The following is a 22671-nucleotide window of genomic DNA, read 5'->3' on the forward strand; positions in this document are numbered from 1 at the left end:
ATAAATTGAAAGATTAATTTTAATACCTTATAACATAAACATACACTATTGAAAATTAAAATATATTTAAAATCGCAATTCTTTCAAAATGCTATATTTCAAAAATATTTTTTTATAAAAAAATAATTTAAAATAGTATTTTTTCTTAAAATTTTAATATTTTAAAAAAGTTTCAATAAAACGATAAAAAATACCTAAAATAACCATTTAAATTAATTTTAAGTACTCTCTTAAAAAGGAAAAAAAAAAAGAAAGTAAAAAGTAAGTAAAGTAGTATATGAGATTGAGCAACAAGAAACATTGAATCTTTTTCATATATGTTGAATGAACATTCATACAAGTAAAAAATAGTCAAAGATTGAAATTTATCGCTGATTCGAAAATCGTAAGCGTGCGAGCATTTTCCTTTCCAGAAACACCGCGTACACCAAAACCTACCATTTTTCCGACTATTCCAATTTTTTTTTCTTTATTTTTATTTCAATTTACAATTCTTCAAACCAATAATTATTTTCCTTTCCATCACTTTCTTCTTCTTCTTCTTCATCAACGTAGCAACAACGAAGCTAGGAATAGGGGATGCTATTTTGTTCTTGTTCTGAGCAATAGTTGATCAATCAAATGGCCCATTCTTTCGGTCAAGCCGAGATTAATTGGGACAAGTATTTTTTTTTCTCTTCCTTTATCTTTCTTAGTTTTTCAGTTAATTCTTTTTATTTTTTTGTTTAGGGTTTTCTGTATTTTTTTTTGCTTGATTATGTGTTTTTTTTTCATGTTTGATGCATTTTAACATATGAATTATTCGGTTGAAAATTGGTTCAATTTATTTAGCCGCTTGATTTTAGGGTTTAGGGTTCTGGAAATTAACAAAAGGGTAATTTGCTGATAGGTGGAAAAATAAGATTTTTTTTTGATAGTGTGATTTCATTCTCCTGCTTTGAATTATTTAGTCTATTCTATTGCCGTATTGAGTAATTATTTGGAGCTTTTGAGTTGATGTCTATGTAGTACGGACATCTCTGAAAAAAGGTGTGTCCGAAACCGATACTGACACTTGTGATTATGTTTAATTTATTCATTTTTTCAAATTATTACCGGTGTCGGTGTTGTGTTTTTCAAATTATTACAAGTTGATGTGGTTTTTCAACGCAATTTTCATCAAATTGATAGTCATCCAAACATCCAAATACATACGTCAGTTCAATCAAATTTAGTTTTTGTCACCACAGAACGAAATATGCATTTTGAGTTCATGGTATTATTATCAAATTTGCATCTACAAGCTCTGTGTCCTAATTAAGTTCACTCAATTCTGCAGGCTAGATAAAACTAAGTTTTATGTGGTAGGAGCTGGACTCTTTACCGGTGTTACGGTAGCACTTTATCCGGTTTCAGTTGTGAAAACTAGGCTGCAGGTTGCAACTAAGGGGGCTGTGGAGAAAAATGCCTATTCTGTTGCAAAAGGATTACTTAAAACAGATGGCATCCCTGGTCTGTATAAAGGGTTTGGTACGGTTATCACTGGTGCAATACCGGCCAGAATCATATTCATGTCGGTTCTTGAGACCACAAAGGTGTATGCCTTTAAAATGGTGAAACCATTTGGACTATCTGAAACTACTCAGGCTGCCGTAGCAAATGGATTTGCAGGCATGACATCGTCACTTTTTGCTCAATCTGTGTTTGTACCAATTGATGTGGTACGAAAATCTAATTATGTTGATATGTATACTGTGGTACATTCAATGCTTCTGCTCTGGATGTTAACCTAGTTCTTCAGTTAGCTTATCAATCTATGATGTTTATTTTTCACTATTGCAAGTATTGGAATTAACTTGCTGATGTTCTCAAATCCAATTAAGTGTTTATCGTATTGTACTCAATTTTTTTTTTTATGAATTCAAAAGTGATAATTAAAAGTTTATTTTCAACACTATGCTACACTGCCAGTTTTTTTTTGTTTTACTGTCATTTGGCGGATGATGCTTTCACTTTATAAAGTTAGGACTCAGGATGTTGTAAACATACTGAAAATGTAATGGTTGGTTTTATAATGCTTAAATATCAGAAAATGAGAAAATTTTACGTGGAAGAAGGGTGGAATTTGAGGTTATGCAGGGGTGTGTTCTGTCTCCAGACATACAGTGCATTCAATTGGAGCATGATGCAGGATTTTGCATATAGAAATTTTTTCAGTTGAATTGTTCTATAAATGCCTTTTGTCTTTATGACAATGTTCAATTGATGCTTCATTTGAAGGGTGTCAATTGATACATATGTCAGATTCTTAGATCAATAGGAATTTATATTTATTTTTTCTGTTAATTTGCTCTCATTTATTTTCTTGTTGATAAAATTTCTTCTTTCTCAAAACATGGCTAATTCTAATATCTAATTCTCCTTGGATGGTATTCAGGTTAGCCAAAAGTTGATGGTGCAAGGATACTCAGGCCATGCCCAATATAGTGGGGGTCTGGATGTTGCCCGTAAGATTATAAGGTCTGATGGCATTAAGGGATTGTATCGAGGGTTTGGTCTTTCTGTTGTTACTTATGCACCTTCTAGCGCAGTTTGGTGGGCAAGTTATGGTTCAAGCCAACGGTTCATTTGGAGGTAACTTGTAGGACCTAGTAATGCTTGTATTTTATATCTTAATATTGAGTATGTTGATTTTTTGCATTACCTTTTCCATTGTTTTTATTTCTATTAATTTTCAAATGATAGGAGGATATTTTTTTTTTGTTTGTGTTGACTTATTTGAGTTTATCTAATGTCTGAAGCACTTGTGAGATGATTTAGGAGAACTTACGGAAACAATTCACGATTAGAGTTTGTGGGTTGGGTCTAACTCATCCCTACAAAACCGACTTGTAAGGTGAGGGGTGCCAGGGCTTGGTGTGTGAATATAAACGGTGGATGACCCATGGTCCAATCGATAGACTCTGATACCATATTAGAGTTTAGAGTTTGTGGGTTGGGCCTAACTCATCCCTACAAAACCAGTTTGTAAGGTGTGAGGTGCCACTGTATATAAACACTTTCAAGGCTCTATCTCTAACCAATGCGGGACTTGAGATAATTTAGGAGAACTTGCGGAAACAATTAACGATTAGAGTTTGTGGGTTGGGTCTAACTCATCCCTACAAAACCGACTTGTAGGGTGAGGGGTGCCGGACTCTATCTCTAACCAATGTAGGACTTGAGATTTTCTCAATACACCCCCTCGCATCCAACGCTATTGAGCTTGGTGTGTGGATATAAACGGTGGGTGACCCATGGTCCAATCGATAGACTCTGATACCATATTAAAGTTTAGAGTTTGTGGGTTGGGCCTAACTCATCCCTACAAAACCAGTTTATAAGGTGTGAGGTGCCACTCTATATAAACACTTTCAAGGCTCTATCTCTAACCAATGCGGGACTTGAGATTTTCTCAATAATGCCCGCAAGCTCTCCAGAATAGCTTATGAAAACAACTCATGGCTTATATTGTATAAAAACAATTTGATTTATATCTTTTGTTATATTAATACTAGCTTATATACATAAGCACTTGTATGATAAACACTTATGCTGTAAGCGCTTAATTGAACTTTTTACCCAAACAGGGCCTTTGTTTGTTTCAACTAATGTGTCTATTTAGAACTATGTTTAATGTTTGATGCCAGCCAGACCTTGCAAACTGACCTTTCTCTCCCACCCAAAGAGTTGGACAACTTTGATGTAACTTTCCAAGATCGTGGCACTACCTTGGTGTTGAATTCCTTTAAACATAAAGATTTTAATTTGAGATTCTTAAAAATGAAACCTTAAAATTTTCCTTTTAAAGTTGGACCGGAAATATTTGTCTGTTATGCCATGATTAGTATGATTGTGTTGATAACATTCACATGTTGTCAATCAAGCAAGTCTTTAGTTAATTATTGGTATCTTCTAATACGATGGTTAGATAAGTTAACCATGTTCTGCACATAAGTTTCAAACAGCTTATAGGTCTTCTATATAAGTTAGATTATGGAAATCTGTTATGTTCTAGTGATAGTGCAAAGCTGCAAAAGCATGGCATAGTGAAGTGCTTAAATCTGGTACAATGTTCTTAATGTTAGATATTAGATTCGTCAGATTAGTCTATAGAATTCACTCTGTCAGAACTGAATTACACATTGAAATATGTGATTCTATAACCATATCTGCGTGCATGCAGTTGAATGCATTAATTCAGGGAAGCTAGAATTTCTTTTTGGATGAGAGATCTTAGACAAGGATAAGTCGATTTTACATTAAACTTGTAAAGGAAAATTTACACATTTTAATAGGGGCAGTTTTATAAATAATAGGGTAATCGGTAATGAATTGTTTATATACGTGCTTGCCATTATTTTTATTTCTACATTATTATGCCAACTTCATAATATTCAAGACAACTATCTACTGTTTACATGGACAGATTCTTGGACCAAGGTGCCAAACATGATGAAGGCACTCCCAGTGTGCTGAAGATCATGTTAGTTCAGGCTGCAGGAGGGGTTATTGCCGGTGCAACTGCATCCTGCATTACAACCCCATTTGATACTATCAAGACACGGTTACAGGTTTGTACAACCTCGTTTTCTTGTTAGTTCATTGTCCTCGGTGATCGTTGTTGTGCATGCTATTTGTTGTATTTGTTTGGTTTAACATACTTATGGAGTTTTTGAAGTGGCAATTTTAGATGTTTGGCCATCTTTCAAGCAACTTCATTTTAATAGTTACCCGAGCCTTTTAAGGGAATGCTTAGAAATAAGAGAGTTTGCTTTTTACTAAGCTGGGTGCCTCTATTTTCTCTCTTTTTTCCTTGAAAAATTGTTTTTAATAAGAAAGTTTCCTTTTAAGGGATTGGAGCAATACTTGTACTCCACGAGGGCTTGACCTAATCTTGTAATTATTTAACTACCAAATTCCTATAAATCCTAGGCAGAAAAGTCTCTCAATATTGTTAGAAATTATAATATAAAACCATTGAAGTGTTTTCACCTTAGAGCTTAAGCTTTTGGTATAGTTGATTCATCATGCCATAGTATCAGAAGTTTGAATCCCCGCCTTCCCCAATTTCTAATTAAAGTTATAGTTAAGTTTCAGCTGAAGTGAATTAGGCGGACTTCTGCACTTTCCAATCTCATAGCCGATAGGGCTTTTGCAAGAGGTGGCATGTTTGAAGTGTAACACAAAACACTTTACATGTCTTCATCAAACAGTTTAAGCTTTCAGGAGACAGTTCACAACAACTATTCTTTTCTATTTTTCATTTATCTTGTGTTCTATATTTTTCCAGTCCCCGATCTTTTTGAGCTTTTCTATATTTCAAAACTCACGGCAACTAGCTATGTGCTTAGCTTGCAGATCTTTTAGGGCCATAATCTCTGGTAAATTATATAAAATCATTCCATCACTAGAATCCAACTTCTTTATTCTCCTTTTGCTTTAGGTGTCAGGTTTGTGTTTACTAATGTAATTTCTGATTTTCTGTTTGTTACTACTCACACACAGGCTGCATTGAGCCTGGTATTCCCCTCTCTTTTTGCATATCCCTTTTCGCGAGTCTTCTCTCTTTCCTTTAATGTTGTTAAATAGCGGTGTTGTAGTGTAGCATAATTTGAGCAAATCACTGTTTTTCTGCAATCTGCTGTTCAGTAGAAAATGTTGTCAAATAGCTGCCATAGTTGCGCTATGGCATTGTTGTATAGCAGAACTCGAACAAACTGCTATTTTCTGCGATTTATAAAACTAGTTTCCTTTCCGTTCATGTTTGTTTTATAATTCTAAGTGGAGATGAGTTATGATAGAGTGCCTAGGGAGTTTTTTTCCGGAAAACCTCGGAAAAGAAAGGGGTTAGGATTGTCGGTCTATATTTGAGCTATCAATGATATCAATATACACTATTGTGAGAACACAATGTGTAGTTACCGGAGATTTTCCCATACCAATAGGATTGCACCAAGAGTTGACCCTCAACCCTTATCTTCTTACTATAGTTTTGGATGTACTTATGCAACACATCCAAGAGGTGGCACCGAGGAGATGCATGTCTTTTGTAGATGATATGGTCCTACTGGAAGAGTCGAGGGAGAAATTAAATGAGAGGTTGGAGACAAGTCTTCGAAGCGTATGCTGAAGCACCTAGAAGCAGAGACCTAGAAAAACTATAGAGAAATTATTAAGAAAGATTTATAGACCAGCAAGTTGGATAGAAACATGATATATAATAAATTATAATAAATTATTTTGGCGTTGCTTCATCCATGTAGTCAAGTTCATTAAGTAAGATAGAGCTTTTGTTGTTGTTGTTGTTGTTGTTTTTGTATACATACATAATTAGTTCTTTGAACATTTATGATGATGTTAGATTGTGACATCATTCTCAAAAGAATAAAGGCAAGAAAAGATTGAAAATAACATTTCACGAGCATTGCGTGGTTGTGTTTCCCTTAACTATTGATATTTTGTATCCTGATTACTGCTTATATAATTTTGTCTAACTCAATAGTTCTGCACTCTAGGTGATGGGACATGAAAATAAAAGCTCTATAAAACAAGTTACTAAAGCTTTAATCAAAGAAGATGGTTGGAAAGGCCTATATAGAGGGTTTGGTCCAAGATTTTTTAGCATGTCAGCATGGGGCACATCAATGATATTGACTTATGAATATCTGAGTAAGATCTCTCTTCCTTTTGTAGATTATATTCTCCTTTTGTGTATCTGCACTTGAGTTTCTGTTTACGATATTTGTTTGCGTTTTGACATTTATTAAAGAAACAACATGGGTAAAATCGTACCAAAGCCGTATAGCATTCTAAGTTTGAATGATTTTTAGAGTGGGTTTAGATGAGGCAATTCCATATTCGAGACTTCAATTGAATTCCTTTGCCTTATTTGAATTATCATATAAAATTACATTACCTACCTCATAATTTTTTCCCATCCAAACACACTCTTAGGGTCGTTGTATGAGCTAATTGAATACCGACACATATCCTTCTGCCACAAAATGTTTAGTAATGCGACCCAATCCATGTCAACAAACAATTTTTATTGTCTCATCAAATGTATTCATCTCATTTTTCTTTTTCTTTTACAGTTTTACTATGTTCGGGGAAAATTGCATTCACCTCTTGAGAGTATGCTTATATGCTACTCACCTTACTATTCATTTTTTTAGGGTTGAGTTAGACCCAATTTAAATTTTGCAAAGTTATTAGAGTCTATCTAAGATCTATTAGCCCCGCCATCTAGGCATGGCAACATAACCCATACCCGCGGGTACCCACCCGAACCCGCCCCGAAGTTGACGGGGAAAACCCGTTTTGATTGGGTTTGGGTTTGGGTTTTCCCCGATTATAAAATATGGGGACGGGTCGGGTAATGGGGACACTAGTACCCGCCCCGAACCCGCCCCGTTTATTTCATTATGTATATTATTATTTATTTTTGATAATTTAAAATATTAAATATGTGTTTAATGTTTTGATATTTTAATTTTAATTTATTATTTAAAATATTTGAAATGTATGTATGAAATTTTTTTAGATTTTATTATTTTATTATTTGTAATGTAATTTTATTTTGGAAAAAATAAATATTTCTATTAAAAAAATATATTTCACTAAATGAATAGTGCCGGGGCGGGGATACCCGAACCCAATCCGAACCTGTTTGGGACGGGTTTGGGTTTTGATTCTCCATCCCCGTTTGGATTTTGGGGGGGAACGGGGATTGTTTGGGGATTTGGGTTTAGGTTTGGGGGAGGTAAAAACCGTCCCGACCCGCCCCGTTGCCATGCCCATCATACTATTGGGGCACATGTGAGATGTCTAATCTTGAGTGTGAAAGGTGTATTTTGAGAGACTCATTTCGGATGAGATATAAATAAAAAAATAAAAAATGTGTATAATTGAGACATTCCTCACCACGTGTCTATAAGTTAGAGACATCTCTCAACTTACATGTCAATTTTGAGCGTTGAGTTAGTTTCGACCTATGTAGCACTGACATTTCTGGTGTTCGGCGATACCAACACACATGATTAAATTTAGTTATAGAATTATCTCTGCGTCGATATGTCTGATGCTAGTGCTTTAAAGGTCCCAACTCAAATTTTGAGAAAACGAAAAAATAAATATGCAAACTTTGAATGCTAATGTATCATGTTACCATTTTCTGTGTTTATATCTCTGTAATCTTATGAGTTTTTTTTTCTTTGCTCAGAACGATTATGCGCAATAGAGGAATAGATTCAATTGGTCTGCAAGTTCTTCCATTGATTAAGCCAATATTTTGATGGTAATGTTGTTGTCGAAGTACACAGTAACTTTAACCCTACACCTTCAACACAGGAGTTGTTTTTCGTCATTTTTTTCATCTCAACTTTAGGGTTAAACTTTAAGCAGCAAAGCTCTACTTCCAGATTTTTCTTAAAATAATTGCTGAATATACTAGGAAATTAATAGTTCCATTCTTTATGATTAAATTGGATTGCTGTAACATTTTTTTAGCTTTTCTGTGGATTATAGAAAGGAATAGGTTGCAATTGTGATGAGTAAATTTGAAACTCTGAAATCTTATTTGTTCCATACAAATTGGAGAAGTTATTGGAGATGTTTTTGTTTATATACTGGGAAAGATTTGTCATTTCTGAAATGGTAATAATTTAAATTTATTATTCAAAGATTTGTCATTTCTAATACAAGTCACTTTAGGAGTTATATTTATGCTCTCAAATTTCTTTTTGCATGCTGAATGATTTTTTTAGGAATTGGAGGAACAAATCTACTTGGGACTTTGGCTGAAGATGACAAAGATTATGCAACCAAATCACTATATGTGTGACTTCTCAACAAAACTAATTGGACACATGTTCCTAATTAACGAAATATATGAAACACAAAAAAATGAAATAATTTTATTCATAAAATTGAGGTATATCTCAAAAATGTGTATTTTTCACGTGACATTAAACTTCAATGCTTCTGATAACCACATCCCATGTAAGACTTAAGTTAAGAGTTTGATTTCTCTTATTTTATCTACACACAAAAGTCTCATACTACCTTAACTTTAGTTTATACACCTGGACAAAATTAACATATAAACTTTGATCTAAATACTTCTTTAAAATTAAACTCTAGTTTTTACAATTTTCTCAATACTTTTTTTAATAAATTTTTTTAACGGAGACCTCATTATGTTTACATTGTTTTTTAAAAATTCCAGTAATACATTTATCACAAATTCATCTTATATTTATTTTCAAACTATATCAAACTAAACGACTATTGTTATATGTTATTTACATCACAAAAAACTTTTTCAAAAATAGATTAGATTACATCTGATTAGGATTCTGTTTACGTTTTTTTTAATAAAAAATAATCAGTATTTTTAAATTAAATTCTTAAATAACTATTTTTTCAATAAAAATATTAAAATAATCATATTTCTTAACCGATGCGTCAGTTAAACTGCCGCATCCAATTAAGCTAGAGAGAAGGCGTCATTGAAGCTAATACATGCTCCCAATGGCTATGCACGTAGGCGCCACGCCTCTTGGTGCATGCATGTGTGGTGCCACATGCATTGGCGCATACATACACTACATAGTGTATGCGTCAATGCAAGTGGCACATGCATCCATGTGCGTTAGTCTGTCTTCGACGTCTCCCACGATTTTCCTGAGGTGTTTGGGGTCTTTGAGTGCTTCCAGTGGTGACTGGTGTGAAGGTCCGGTTCTCGCCAACGACGCTTCCGTAATTGAGTTTGGTGTCCATGTTGTCGTAGTTGGGTTATTGTGGTTGGGTGAATTGTGAACGATATGGTTGCCCGAATTGGGACATTGAATCAGTTTGGAAACGAATCAATGGTTCCTGGGGTGTACTATAGTTAAACAATGGTTGAGTGTTGTGGCGATGAAATGTTTGGATGGTCATTGGTGGGACACTACGATGACATGAATTGTATGAATCATCTGAGCTATAGACTATTGTGGTGGCTGCGTATGGTTGTTGGTGAGTAGGGTTTGATTCTTGGTTTTGAGGTTAAGTGTGTGGCATGAATGGGTTTCGAGGTTGGGTGTTTGGTTGTTGGGTGTATATGGTAGGGTGATGGTGTGAGGTTGGTCGTTGGGTTTGGGTGGGTTGACATTGTTCTTGGACGGAGATTTGTTGTTGGGCGTATGATGACGAAGTTAGTTGGTGTGGATCAATCAAATACCTTGGCTCAGACACAAATTGTGGCGTTGTAACCGACCTAAACCATGCCATATACTGTTAAGTTGGTTTAACACCCCACATGATTGGTTCATTTAAGATGTGTTGTCGTCGATTCCTCCAATAATGACACATCTCTTTTGCAAAGTCCCTCCAGTCGAAATAATCCCATTGGACATCGACTCTCTGTTGATGTCAATCTCCCAAACACGTCGGAGGTTCTGGAATTTGTTGTTGCATGCCGAACTTCAGTTTTATCCGGTCACTCTGGTGCATCTCCATAGTAGTGAACCGAGTAATTGGTGTTTTTGCTGTCCAAACTACAACATCATCATGATTAACCTGATGATCAAGACCCATATATGGCCTCCAGATAAACTGTACAAGAATATGACATGATTAGATGATAAATAATTTGATAATTATTTTTAAATCAAAATAGAGTTGTTTAGGAGTATTACATCATCTGGTCCAATGTGGTCCAATAGATTGCGATAAACTACTACAACGTGTTTCAGACACCTGTTGTAGTTCATCCCTCTAACTGACCACCTAGATCAAAAACATGTGAAAAATATTATTTAAAGTTAGTTGTAATATAAAGTCTAATAATTAGATGGTAAAGTTTTAAACTTATTTTGTTGCAAAGGGGAATATGAACGACTTCTCGTTTACCGAGGCGAGTGACATCATTCTTGACCAACCTCATGCTTGTAGCAAATATGCGCATGAATAAAACGTACAAGTATTTTTTTTTGGCATTTTTACACAACACACTATATAGATAAGCCAAAACAGCTGAACCCCAACTATTTGTGCTTACCTTATTTATGTTTCGTAACAAAGGTAAATGCATAATATTTACCGTATTACCAGTACTTTCGGGAAATAAAAAATTATCGAATAAAATCATAATATAACACCGAGCTTTAATTATTTTTTCATACTCGATAGATTCTTCTGTCAATGTTATACTCGCATAATATTGTTTGAGATATCTTAAGTTAATACATTGACCCCTAGCTTGACCAAAAGTCTCTCCCGTAGCTTGGTCGTCACACAATGAGACACCCAACAATTCATTGCAAATAGAGTTAGAATCTCGCATATTGTAAAACAATACAACTATACTCCATCATACAGGAAGGCTTGGATAGCTAGGACTAAGGCGGTTGGAAAAGTGTATGGCAATTGGGAGGAGTCTTACAAACAACTTCCAAAATACTTGGTGGCTCTTAAACAATATGTTCCAGGGACTATTGTCAAGTTGGAAATATTGCCGGCGTATACCCTAGACGGGACTTGTGCTATTGGAAATTGAATATTCCACCGTCTCTTCTGGGCGTATCAACCATGCATCAAAGGTTTTGCTTTCTGTAAACCTATTATACATATTGATGGTACATGGTTGTACGAGAAATATAAAGGAACGCTATTGATGGCAGTGACACAAGATGACAACAACAACATTTTTCAAATCACCTTTTCCCTAGTTGAAAGGGAGACTACTGAGGGATGAAGTTTTTCCCTAAAAAATTTCCGATTGCACGTTGCTCCTCAACCTAACTTATGTTTGATCTCTGACCGACACCATTCAATAGCGAGTGCCTACAAAAACATTGATAATGACTGAAAGGATCCTCCGTCGATGCATGTCTACTGCATTAGACATATCACTCAAAATTTTATGCGGGAGATAAAAGACAAAACGTTGCGGAAGAAGGTTGTCAACACATGTTCGCATTAGTAGAACCTTCTTTCAAACACTACCGCAAAGACATCAGATTGTCAAATGCAGATGCAGTACGGTGGATTGATAGTATTCCATTGGGGAAATGGACTAGGGCATATGGCAATGGTCAACGTTGGGGCCACATGACAATAAATCTTGTGGAATCAATGAACTCTGTCTTCAAAGGCATCCGAAACCTACCTTTAACCGCTTTAGTGCAAACAACATATTTCAGACAAGGGGCGCTGTTTGAGACCATACATTCCAAATGAAGTTCAATGTTATAATCTGGGAAGCTGTTCAGTGATGCTTCATTGAAATTCATTAGGCACGAAGCTTCCAAAGCTAACACCCACGTGGTCTCGGTGTTTGACCGTACTAAAGGTTGGTACAGTGTTGCTGAGTTCATGGATCATAATGAAGACATGCCGATGGAACAATACAAAGTGGAACTAGATAGAGGTTGATGCGACTGCGGAAAGTTCGAAGCCTTTCGTATGCCATGCTCCCATATCATTGCGGCATATTCATAGGTTCGAAAGAATCCTTCATACTTACTATCTGACATTTACAAAGTCATAAGCCTATACAATGTTTACAAAATTAGTTTTTTAGTTGTTGCAAAAGAGGATTACTGACCTGAATATCAAGGGGACATTCTCTGGCACAATGAAGTTATGCGAAGAAAGAAAAAGGGCCGCCCAAATAGCACCCGTATTCGAACCGAAATGGATACGGCGAACAAAATGGTTCGATTATGTAGTTCATGTCGCCAACCCGGTCACAATCGTACTAACTGTCCTAGTGTTGGAACAAGCACAACAAGATAATTTTACACGTACCTCTTTTGTTTTATATTAAAAACAATATTTATTTCATATAATAACTTTGTGAGAAAATACCATCACAAACAAATATAACACATTCAACACACAAGCAACACATAAATAACAACGCAACAGACTACAATAATTAAAATACCATTAATATAACTAAGCGATTACAACCATCAAAACAATTTTGAACATATTATACATCATCCTGTGAACGTCTTTGCCAGTCTTAGTATCCACCCATTCACACACTTCTCCATTTTGGTTGAACATGAACTCAAACCATTGAATTCTTCTAATTCTTTCACCATCTGCAATTTCTCCATCTAACCAACGGTTCAACGTCCGATTGAGACGTTCTAACGAATCTATATTCCAAAGTCAAATATTTATCGGAGGTGCGACTGCTGAAAAGATTAAATCGACATTTCTCTTGTGAATGTATTCAGACATGATTAAAGAAAACAAAATTGAAGGAGATTGAGGAAATTGAAGAAAAATAGAAGGATGGTAAGAAGTTGTGTGAAATAATACGGGAGATGCACATGGTAGTATTTATAGAAGAACGAAAGCATGCATGCGCCAATGCACTCGACTTCACACATATAACACACATAACACATGCATGCGCAAATGCATACACACATGCATGCGCCAAAGCATGTGGCACCTACATACATTAGTTTTGCATGCATGCGCCAAAGCTCTGGGCGTCTCCTTTGATGTTTAGTTGGATGCGCCAATTCAATTGACGCATAAGCAGGGAAACTGATTATTTTGGTATTTTTTTTTAAAAACAGATTATTTAGGGATTTAAATTGAAAATACTGGTTATTTTTTTAAAAAAATCGTTTACGAGTGTTTTTAGTAAACAATCACAACCTTTGGTTTATCTATAGAATCAAACTTGGAAATCATAAAGTACACTTTATGTAAAACGTTCGAGAAAATGTACTTGTGCGGTAAGAATTTATAATGTAAACACCAAAAAAAATAAAGTAAAAGTACTTAAATTGACGAAACAAGTAAAAAAAGTAAACAATAATAAAGCAATTGAAATGTTTAAATTAATAATAGAATATAAGTTTATACATTTCTCACAAAATCGTTATCTCACTAAATTGAATGTATGAGATCTAAAGAGAACAAAATGAATTACGAATCTCCGATCCGCCTCAAAGTTGACGGAGAAATCTTGTTTTGATTGAGTTTGAATTCATGTTTGAATTTTTCTCGATTATAAGATATGGAGACGAGTTGGATAACGGAGACACTAGTACCCATCTTGAATCCGTTATGTGTTTCTAATTATGTACATTATTTATTATTTAGTTAGGTGTTATAATTTTGAATATTAAATATGTGACTAATGTTTTGATATTTTAATTTATTTTTACTATTTAAAATATTTGAAATGTATGTATGAAAGTTTTTGAGATTGTTTTATTTTAGTATTTGCAATTACATTTAATTTTGGAAAAATTAAATATTTCTATTAAAAAAAATAAATTTTCTAAATGGATGGTGGTGGGACGGAGATACCCGAATCCAACTCAAACCCGTTTGAAACACGGTTGTGTTTTTTAATTCTCCATTCCCGTTGGAGTTTGGGAAGAGAACAGAGATTCTTTGAGGATTCGGGCTTTGGTTTGGACGGGGTAAAAATCGTCCCCATCCGTCTCGTTGCCATGCCTACCCTTGACTATAAAGTCGAAATTCACTTACATACTAGGTACTTCATCAATTGTCAGAAACAACTAACTCTTAAGTGAAAATGCAATGATTGGCCCCATTGAAGGAGAAGTCCCAGTCATTTACTTAAATGGTGACAACAATTTTGGGGTCCAACCCAAAAAAGTAGAGTACTAATTGTCAATTGAATTGGGTTACATGATGATATGTACAAATGCTTACATGTCCTTCTTGTAAGAGTTGGTGGAATAGTTATGTTGGATTTATTACTACTAGTAAAGCTTAGATGGTGACATAAGATGAATTTATATGGGTTGAAAGAAAAATGTTTTTTAGATGATGGCATAGCTCTTCTATAAATGCAGGATGTTTTTTATGCCTTGAATAATTTAGAAACATGTTTCCGACATGAGAGTGTTGTTTAATATCCCATGATGATATCTTCATATTCAGATTTCCATAACAATCAAGCCTAGATTTCATCATCAAACACAAATTCCTTTTAGAGAAAGAGGTTAAAAAAATGCTAGCATTTGCTGAATTGTAAGTATCAAATCATTTTCTAAGCTAAAACTGATGAATTTTTATATGTATTTAATTGACGGATTTTATATACTTAATCTAGAATTTATGAATGTTATGTCTATACAATAAAAGGAATATGATTGTGAACCACAAAGCTGTGAGAATTTTTGTTTTGTGTCTTTTTTGTTGATACGATATTCCATGTATAGTACATAACTCATAAACGACATTAAAAATATAAATATTCTAATTCCTATAATTTCTATACAATTAGAGAAAGTCTAACATATATTTAGTAACTAATATAAATTGTAATAATAACAATAAGTATTTTTTATTGACCTCTCCCCTCAAATTGATGCGGTTGGTTAAGAAGCATCGATTTGTTGATGAGAAATTGATGTCGAGGTCGAGGTACAACCTTAATGAAGATATCTGCAAGTTGAAGCTGTGATGTGACATGAGGAAGAAATATAAGATGATTGTCCAATACTTCTAGAATCGAATGACAATCCACCTTAATATGCTTTGTGTGTTCATGAAAAACTGGATTAGTAGAAATTTTAATAGCATTGGTATTGTAAACAAAGAGTGGTGTGGCTGTATGTTGAGGAAAATCGAGCTTGGCCAAAAGTCCACGAAGCTAGGTAATTTCAGAATAGGCTATAGACATTGCTCGATACTCGGATTCTACTGAATACTTAGAGACGCGAGACTACTTTTTACTCTTCCAAGAAATCAATTTAGGACCAAGAAACATGCACCAACCAGTAACTGATCTTCGTATGTCGGGACAACCAACCCAATCTACATCGCTATAACCAATCAAATTAAGAGGTTGACGAGTAGGAAACTATAGGCCACGTGCAATTGTACCTTTCAAGTACCGTGTGATGCGACATACCACAACTAGGTGAAGATGGTGGAGAGTCTACATATATTGACTCACTTGCTTGACTACAAAGGAAATGTTGAGACGAGTGATTGTCAGATAATTAAGGCTGTCTACCATCTGCCGGTATAATAAAGGATAAAAAAATTGATCACCTTCATCATGATGATGTTTAACATTAACCTCAAGAGGAGTATCCACTAGAGTGGATGAAGTTAAACACGCCAAAGAAATCAAATCTTCAGTATATTTATGTTGATGGAGAAACATTCCATTGGAATTAGAAGAAACCTCAAACCCTAAAAATATAATGAAGATCCCTTAGATCTTTCATATGAAAAAAAAGCTTAAAACTGTTGTCTAATGTGTTGGATCGTGACATGATCAAAAGTTGTAATAATCATATCATCAACATAGATAAGTAGAAGAACTATACCATTCGATGTGCAATGAATAAACATGGATGAAACTTCTCAAACCATGCTTGTGGAGCTTGTCGTAATCCATATAGAGAGCATTTAAGCTTGCAGACCCCTTCAGATGAGGAAGCCAACCCTAGAGGAATGATCATATAAATATCTTCTACCAAGTTTCCATGAAGAAATGAATTATTCACATCCATTTGAGTAAGTGGTCATCCTTGAGAGGAACCAATAGTTAAAATGGTTCGAATACTAGTCATTTTTGTGACAGGTACGAAGGTATCATCATAATTCACACAATACTCTTGTAGCAATTAAGAGTACCATCTGAATTCAACTTTACCGAATGCACCCATTTACTCCCAACAGGCTTAACACCTAGAGGTCAAAGAACAATGTCCTAAGTGAAATTTTCTTGAAGGGCTTGTAGTTCATATTTCGTTGTTGTTACCCAACGAATATCTTTATCTGCCTAAGAATAACAAGTAGGAATAAATGTACCGGATGGAGTAGAAGTCAGAGAAATAGGCCTATATTCATACCTATCAGGTGGGTGAGTAACTCATTGTGAGTGTCACAGAGGTGCTGGTGCAGGCTCAGATGATAGATCAGTGGAGGGAAGGGACAAAATAGGAGTGTGTCTGACATAAACTTGACCTAGTTTAAATCGTGCTACAAGAGGAAGATCATTAGAAAAATCAACAAAAGTAACAAAACCAACAGAGGAAGGCTTAGAACTTAGGAAAAAATTATTGATAAAAGAAAACAACATTCATATATATATATATATATATATATATATATATATATATATATATATATATATATATATATATATATATATATATATATATATATATATATGCGCGTAAGCAATGAGAGGTGGGATCATAACATAAGAAGCCTTTCTATGTGGTACTATAACTAAAAAATACACATATAATTCATTGGTGTAGCGGTAAATTTTTTGAGATTAAGCTATTGATTAACATAACTCATAAAGCAAGAGTTGCCACCGCGCTTTTATTATTTCTAAAGGAAAGGGAAAAAGTACGAAGAAAACCCAAATAAGTTTTAAAACAAAACTAATAAAAAGAGATAAGGGTCTGGGGGTTAGTTATGCAAAGGAAAAGTATTAACATCCTAAACATCTATAGTACTCTATAGGAACCTCTTTGAAAATATGTGCATTTTGATTTAAAAAAATGGTGTTGTTTGCAAAAGATTGGGGAGATGAGAGGAGAAATATTTTTCATAATTTTTATGTTTGCCAAGACTTTTTGAGTCTTAACGTACCAACAAAGTGAAATGGTGGATCAAAACGTCGTAGTTCGTGGTAAAAATAAAAAAGATGTTTGTTTTGATTCATTTTTAATGAAAAAATATTTTGTCATTTTAAGGAGAATACTCAACTAATCACCCATAAGTATGAGAACTTTGCACCACCATAAAGAAGGGCTCCAACTTGGATAAAGATCAACAAGTATGCCACTAGCTCTCTTGGATAGAAAAAATTATCATCAATACTATGGGGATAGGATAATTACATCTCAACTATGGAAATAGCTCATGTCTAAACTTTGAGTAAAGTTTTAAAAGAAAAGGTGCACAAAGGGAACAAAAGTAGTTTGAATGAGTTATGTATTTTTTTAGTCTTTTTGAAATTGGTCTGAATATGTTTAAGATGTATTAGCATTTATTAAGAAAAAGGTTTTGAAAATCACTTGACAAAAGTCAAAGTTTATTAAGAAAGTGGTTCAACTTTGAAAACAAGAAGGTTTTGAAAAGAGAGAGGAGATTTTGAAAATCAAAGAAGGAGATAAGAAGAAGAGACTATCCTAGAGCATAAAGTAAAAGCTAGGGAGGAAAGATCTAACCAAGATATATCAAGATTTATAACATAAGTCAAGCAAGAATTCTATCCTTTGGATTAAGCTCAAGCAAGCTAAATAAGCAAAGAATAAACCATGTATCAGATGAAACCAGGATAACCAAGCCAAGTCTTCAAAAGAAGTCCAAAGTCAAAGGTACCAGATGAATTTCAAGGTCTCAAATCACAAACTCCTAAAGCAAGGGTTAAGGTCCTAGTTCTAAGTACATAACTCCACAATAATGTCTTTAATAGAAAAAGAATTCCTAATGGACAAATAACGAATAACATAAGCACAAAAAATATGATATGGGATGCTAAAGTAAAAGCATAAAGTAAATGACATAAGATAAATGACATTAAAATAAAGTTAGTAATAAAATGTTATTAAGTTGTGTTTGTAATCAAAAATTGAAAGACAATTTATCATTTTTTGGAGAACACTCAACTATTCACCCACAAGCATGAAAATATGGACCTTTACATCACCATGAGAAGGACTTCAACTTGGATAAAATCAACAAGTATGTCACTAACTCTCATAGGTGAAAAGGAAACAATATCTTTCACACAATACCATGAGGAGTAGGAGACTTACAATCTCTTTCATAAAAATGACTTTCTTTTAGATTCGGGACACATTTAGCACTATGTTGAGCAATCGTAATTTGACTTATGTAGAAGTTGCAACTATTTGAGGCCAGTCAATAATAATGTTTGTGTTAATACACGCTAGAGAAATGATATGTAAATCATTCTCCTAAAGCTATGCCACAAAAAAAGAGGATTGATCAAGCACAAAGGCTAGGAGAGTGGTCCATTACATCATTCAATACTTCATAGTACTTAGGACAAACTTATGCATCAATCCAAAGTACCTTAAATGATCCATGATCAATTAGGAGGTAGATTTAAAATGATGAAAGTTCATCAAGCACCAATCCACACATGATGAACAAGATGGACAAAACCATCCAATTGACAAAGAGGAAATAAAGAGATGAAGGAGAAGAGGACAAGAGAGATCACACCCAAATTGGATCAAAGCATTGGTTAAGTCATCATCAAAATCAATCATCCATTTTGGTGGATTAGGGTTTCCATTCCATCAACACCCAAGACCCATTGAATTTGATGAAACCTATGATCAAATCACCTAAGATCCAAGGCCAAAAAAAGTCAACAAAGGTCAAACAAGCATAAAATGTAAAAGGATAAAATAAAATGCATTAAAAATATTCTTAAAATGAATTTTAAAAGGGGAACAAAAGAGAAAATTCGTGAAGCCCTTCAAAACATCAAATAAATGACCAAAAAAATTATGGAAGGTTGGAAATAAAATAAGAAACATAAAATAAAATTTTCAGAATTTTAAAATGCATAAAAATATTTTAAAACCAATTAAGTCAAAGGAGAAAAGAAAAAATTCATAAAAAATAGAAAACCAAGAAAATAAAATGTTGAAAAATTAAAAGCAGATGAAGAAAAATAAAATAAAATTTTAGAAATTATTTTGGTATTTTTTGGATATAAAATGAATTTTCTATGAATTTTATTAGAAAAAGCAATTTAAAATTAAAAAAGAAAAAGAAATAAAATCCCAAAAAACACGGAGCATTGGATATGGCCTCATTAATTGACACGGCTGATCCAACAATCCTCAAACTGAGTCGCACGATGGAATTTAACAAAAATGAAACACGAGATCCAATATAAAATAGACCAATCAAAACATTTCAAATAACCAACGTGGATACAAACTCAGATGACCTGAAATAACTTCGGTCTTCTTCCTCGATGATCCCTTACCGGAGTTTCATCGTTTGGTAAATTTAGAACACGAGACTAACACCAATGTGATCGCCTCCTTATCACGAATTCGACCTCATCAAAATTCATTTATCTAAACTGAGCATGAAGAATTTCATAGAAGTTTCAGAAGCAAGCAACAAAAAGTAAAATTAAACGATGAACACGATCAATTAACACCATATATGTTATATTCTAACCCCAAAATGTATATTTAAAAAGTCATTTTATTTTAATATTTTAACTCAGCATTGGGTGTCACACCTTCCTCATTAAACATCCTTCTCAACTCAAAATTAAGAAATGAAAATTAAAACATCATCCACTCTACATAAGTATCTCATACTTTTATAAAAACAACATACTTTCAATATAAGGAAATAAATCCAGCAAATTCTCGAGAAACATCAAACAACTAAAAACCCGTCTCGATGTTACACTATCAGAGCGATATGCAGAAAAACTAAGTAAACTAAAAAATGATAAATAAAACAAAGTAGGCATCTACGTTAATCCTTCCACACAACAACAATTAATGCTCCTCTACATGGTATATATACCATCGGCTTAACGAGCCACACAAGCAACCAAAAAAGGGTGAGAAATATGTTCATAATGTTAATGGTGTATAAAACAGTTATGATAGTTTCATCAGCAAAATTAAGCAACCACATAAAATATTTCACATACATAGAACAATCATAGATGCAACTTTATGTAATACAATGCGACTCATCTCTACTACTTCAGCATGGATGTGGTACCAAGTTTTTGGATTTCAGAGTTATGTTACTGATTAATCCTCGTCTATGGTTCCTCGTTTGAACCAACGATTCCACCAATGAATCTGAAACCACATCGTTGGACCGAAGTCCTACCTATCTCTGATATACATGATGCATCATTATAGTTCCTCATCTAAACTAGTCAACAACGGTTCCTCATCTGAACCCACAACTACACTAATATCAAGCCACATTATAGTTCCTCATCTGAACTACTCATCTCAACAATATATATGTAATTACAACTCAATAACATGTATATAATTATATCTTTATTCAACATTACTCACAAACTGGAAAAAATACTCACATATATGCCCAATAATACTCATCAACAGAGTAAACATATTATTACTCAAATATGCTCACGAACAGGGTAAGAAAATTATCATACATGTTTAACATTACTCATCAACAGGGTAACAATAATACTCTACAATTCTCACATTCAACATGATCAACTCATAGCCCATCAGACAACTTAATACAACACATTATTATTTGCCTTCAACTTTAACGTTGTCAAAGAGACTCTAAATCTCAATAAAAGGCAACAAATAGTAACCAAAATCACAAAAGTAATCAAAACATGTCAAACTAGGCCACAAAACAAGCAATCATTGATCCACCGACCAATCGCTGCCCATCACGTCGATCATTGCCTGTCGCACACGTGTCGTCTCCCTTTCGGCGCAACTCGCTGCTGACTGCGGCTTTGCGCATTGGCGCCGCAGTTTCTGGTGTGGCCCTCCCCCGTGACTCCGATATACGAACCCCCCCCCCCCAAATTCTCAATTTTTTTTCCAATTTTGGCTTTTCCCTATTGAACAATTTACAACTCACACATAAAACACCATACACAAACAGAACACGATTATCATAATTTTATATTTTTGCATTATGGCGTCACCGTTGTTCATTAAATCAACCTCACTATTCAAAAAGGCATCAACGGGAAACATTATCAATCAATCGCCTCAAAGGGCCCAAAACCTCTTTGGCCACAAACATCAATTGTAGATAAAGGAAAAGGGAGAAGATAAGAGGGTAAGGTGTAATACCCGAGGCCGAAGAGGGTGAAGAGTGGATGTAACACTCGAGGTCGAAGATGGCAGAGAATGGTCGACGGATTCACATCGGAATGAGAGAGATCTTGAGGTTGTGCAAAGATAGACTACGTGGTTAAATGAGTGCTTATAAGGATTTATTGATACTACTTATACCAACAAGATGCATCTTCTTTTCGATAGCTTATCAAATAAGAACTCCATAGTTAAGTGTGCTTGACTTGAAATAGTATTTGGATGGGTGACCTTCTAGAAAGTATCCCAGAAAGCGTGTGAGTGAGGATAAAACATTCTGAAAAGACATGTGTTAGTTTGTGGGGTCAATCGATAATCCTGAAAGCAATCTGGGACATTACATAAGGAATCATCACCATCCCTCTATTTATCCATCAATATATGAATAATCCACCCCCTATCTCAAAACTTACAAAGGTATGAAACTTCGCAATTTGGAATTCCCTTTATTCTTCCGACACTTTCCTAGGTTTCTTTCTGCCTCTTTCTTAACAAAACACATAGTCACCAATTTTTCTTCTAACTTCTCTATTTAAACAAAAAAAACTCTAACCCCCATAATTTTAATGAATCTCACAACACCCCCCCACCTCTTACTAATTCCATTTTTTTTTAAATTTTAATTAAATTCTATATTTCTCCCTAAACTAATTATTCTCATATTTTTTATTATTTCCAATATTATTTAAATGAATTAAATTAATAATAATTCTGATCGAATCTCTATCCCTCCTCAATAGTTAAAATCAATTATAATACTTAAATAATAAAATAATTCATATATAATCAT

At 34.2% G+C, this 22671-nt stretch overlaps 1 protein-coding gene across 1 annotated transcript; it reads left to right on the forward strand.

Moving 5' to 3' along the window:
* The first annotated feature begins 294 nt into the window (after positions 1 to 294).
* Positions 295 to 8702, forward strand: LOC127128710 (uncharacterized). The gene is made up of 6 exons (XM_051058087.1): positions 295 to 662; positions 1319 to 1700; positions 2417 to 2613; positions 4448 to 4592; positions 6537 to 6690; positions 8243 to 8702. Exons 1-6 carry the CDS (start codon positions 622 to 624, stop codon positions 8266 to 8268), a joined length of 945 nt encoding a protein of 314 aa, XP_050914044.1. The 5' UTR covers positions 295 to 621; the 3' UTR covers positions 8269 to 8702.
* Positions 8703 to 22671: the final 13969 nt, after the last annotated feature.

The sequence above is a fragment of the Lathyrus oleraceus genome, chromosome 3, assembly GCF_024323335.1.
Source record: "Lathyrus oleraceus cultivar Zhongwan6 chromosome 3, CAAS_Psat_ZW6_1.0, whole genome shotgun sequence".
In the NCBI taxonomy this organism is placed as follows: domain Eukaryota; kingdom Viridiplantae; phylum Streptophyta; class Magnoliopsida; order Fabales; family Fabaceae; genus Lathyrus; species Lathyrus oleraceus.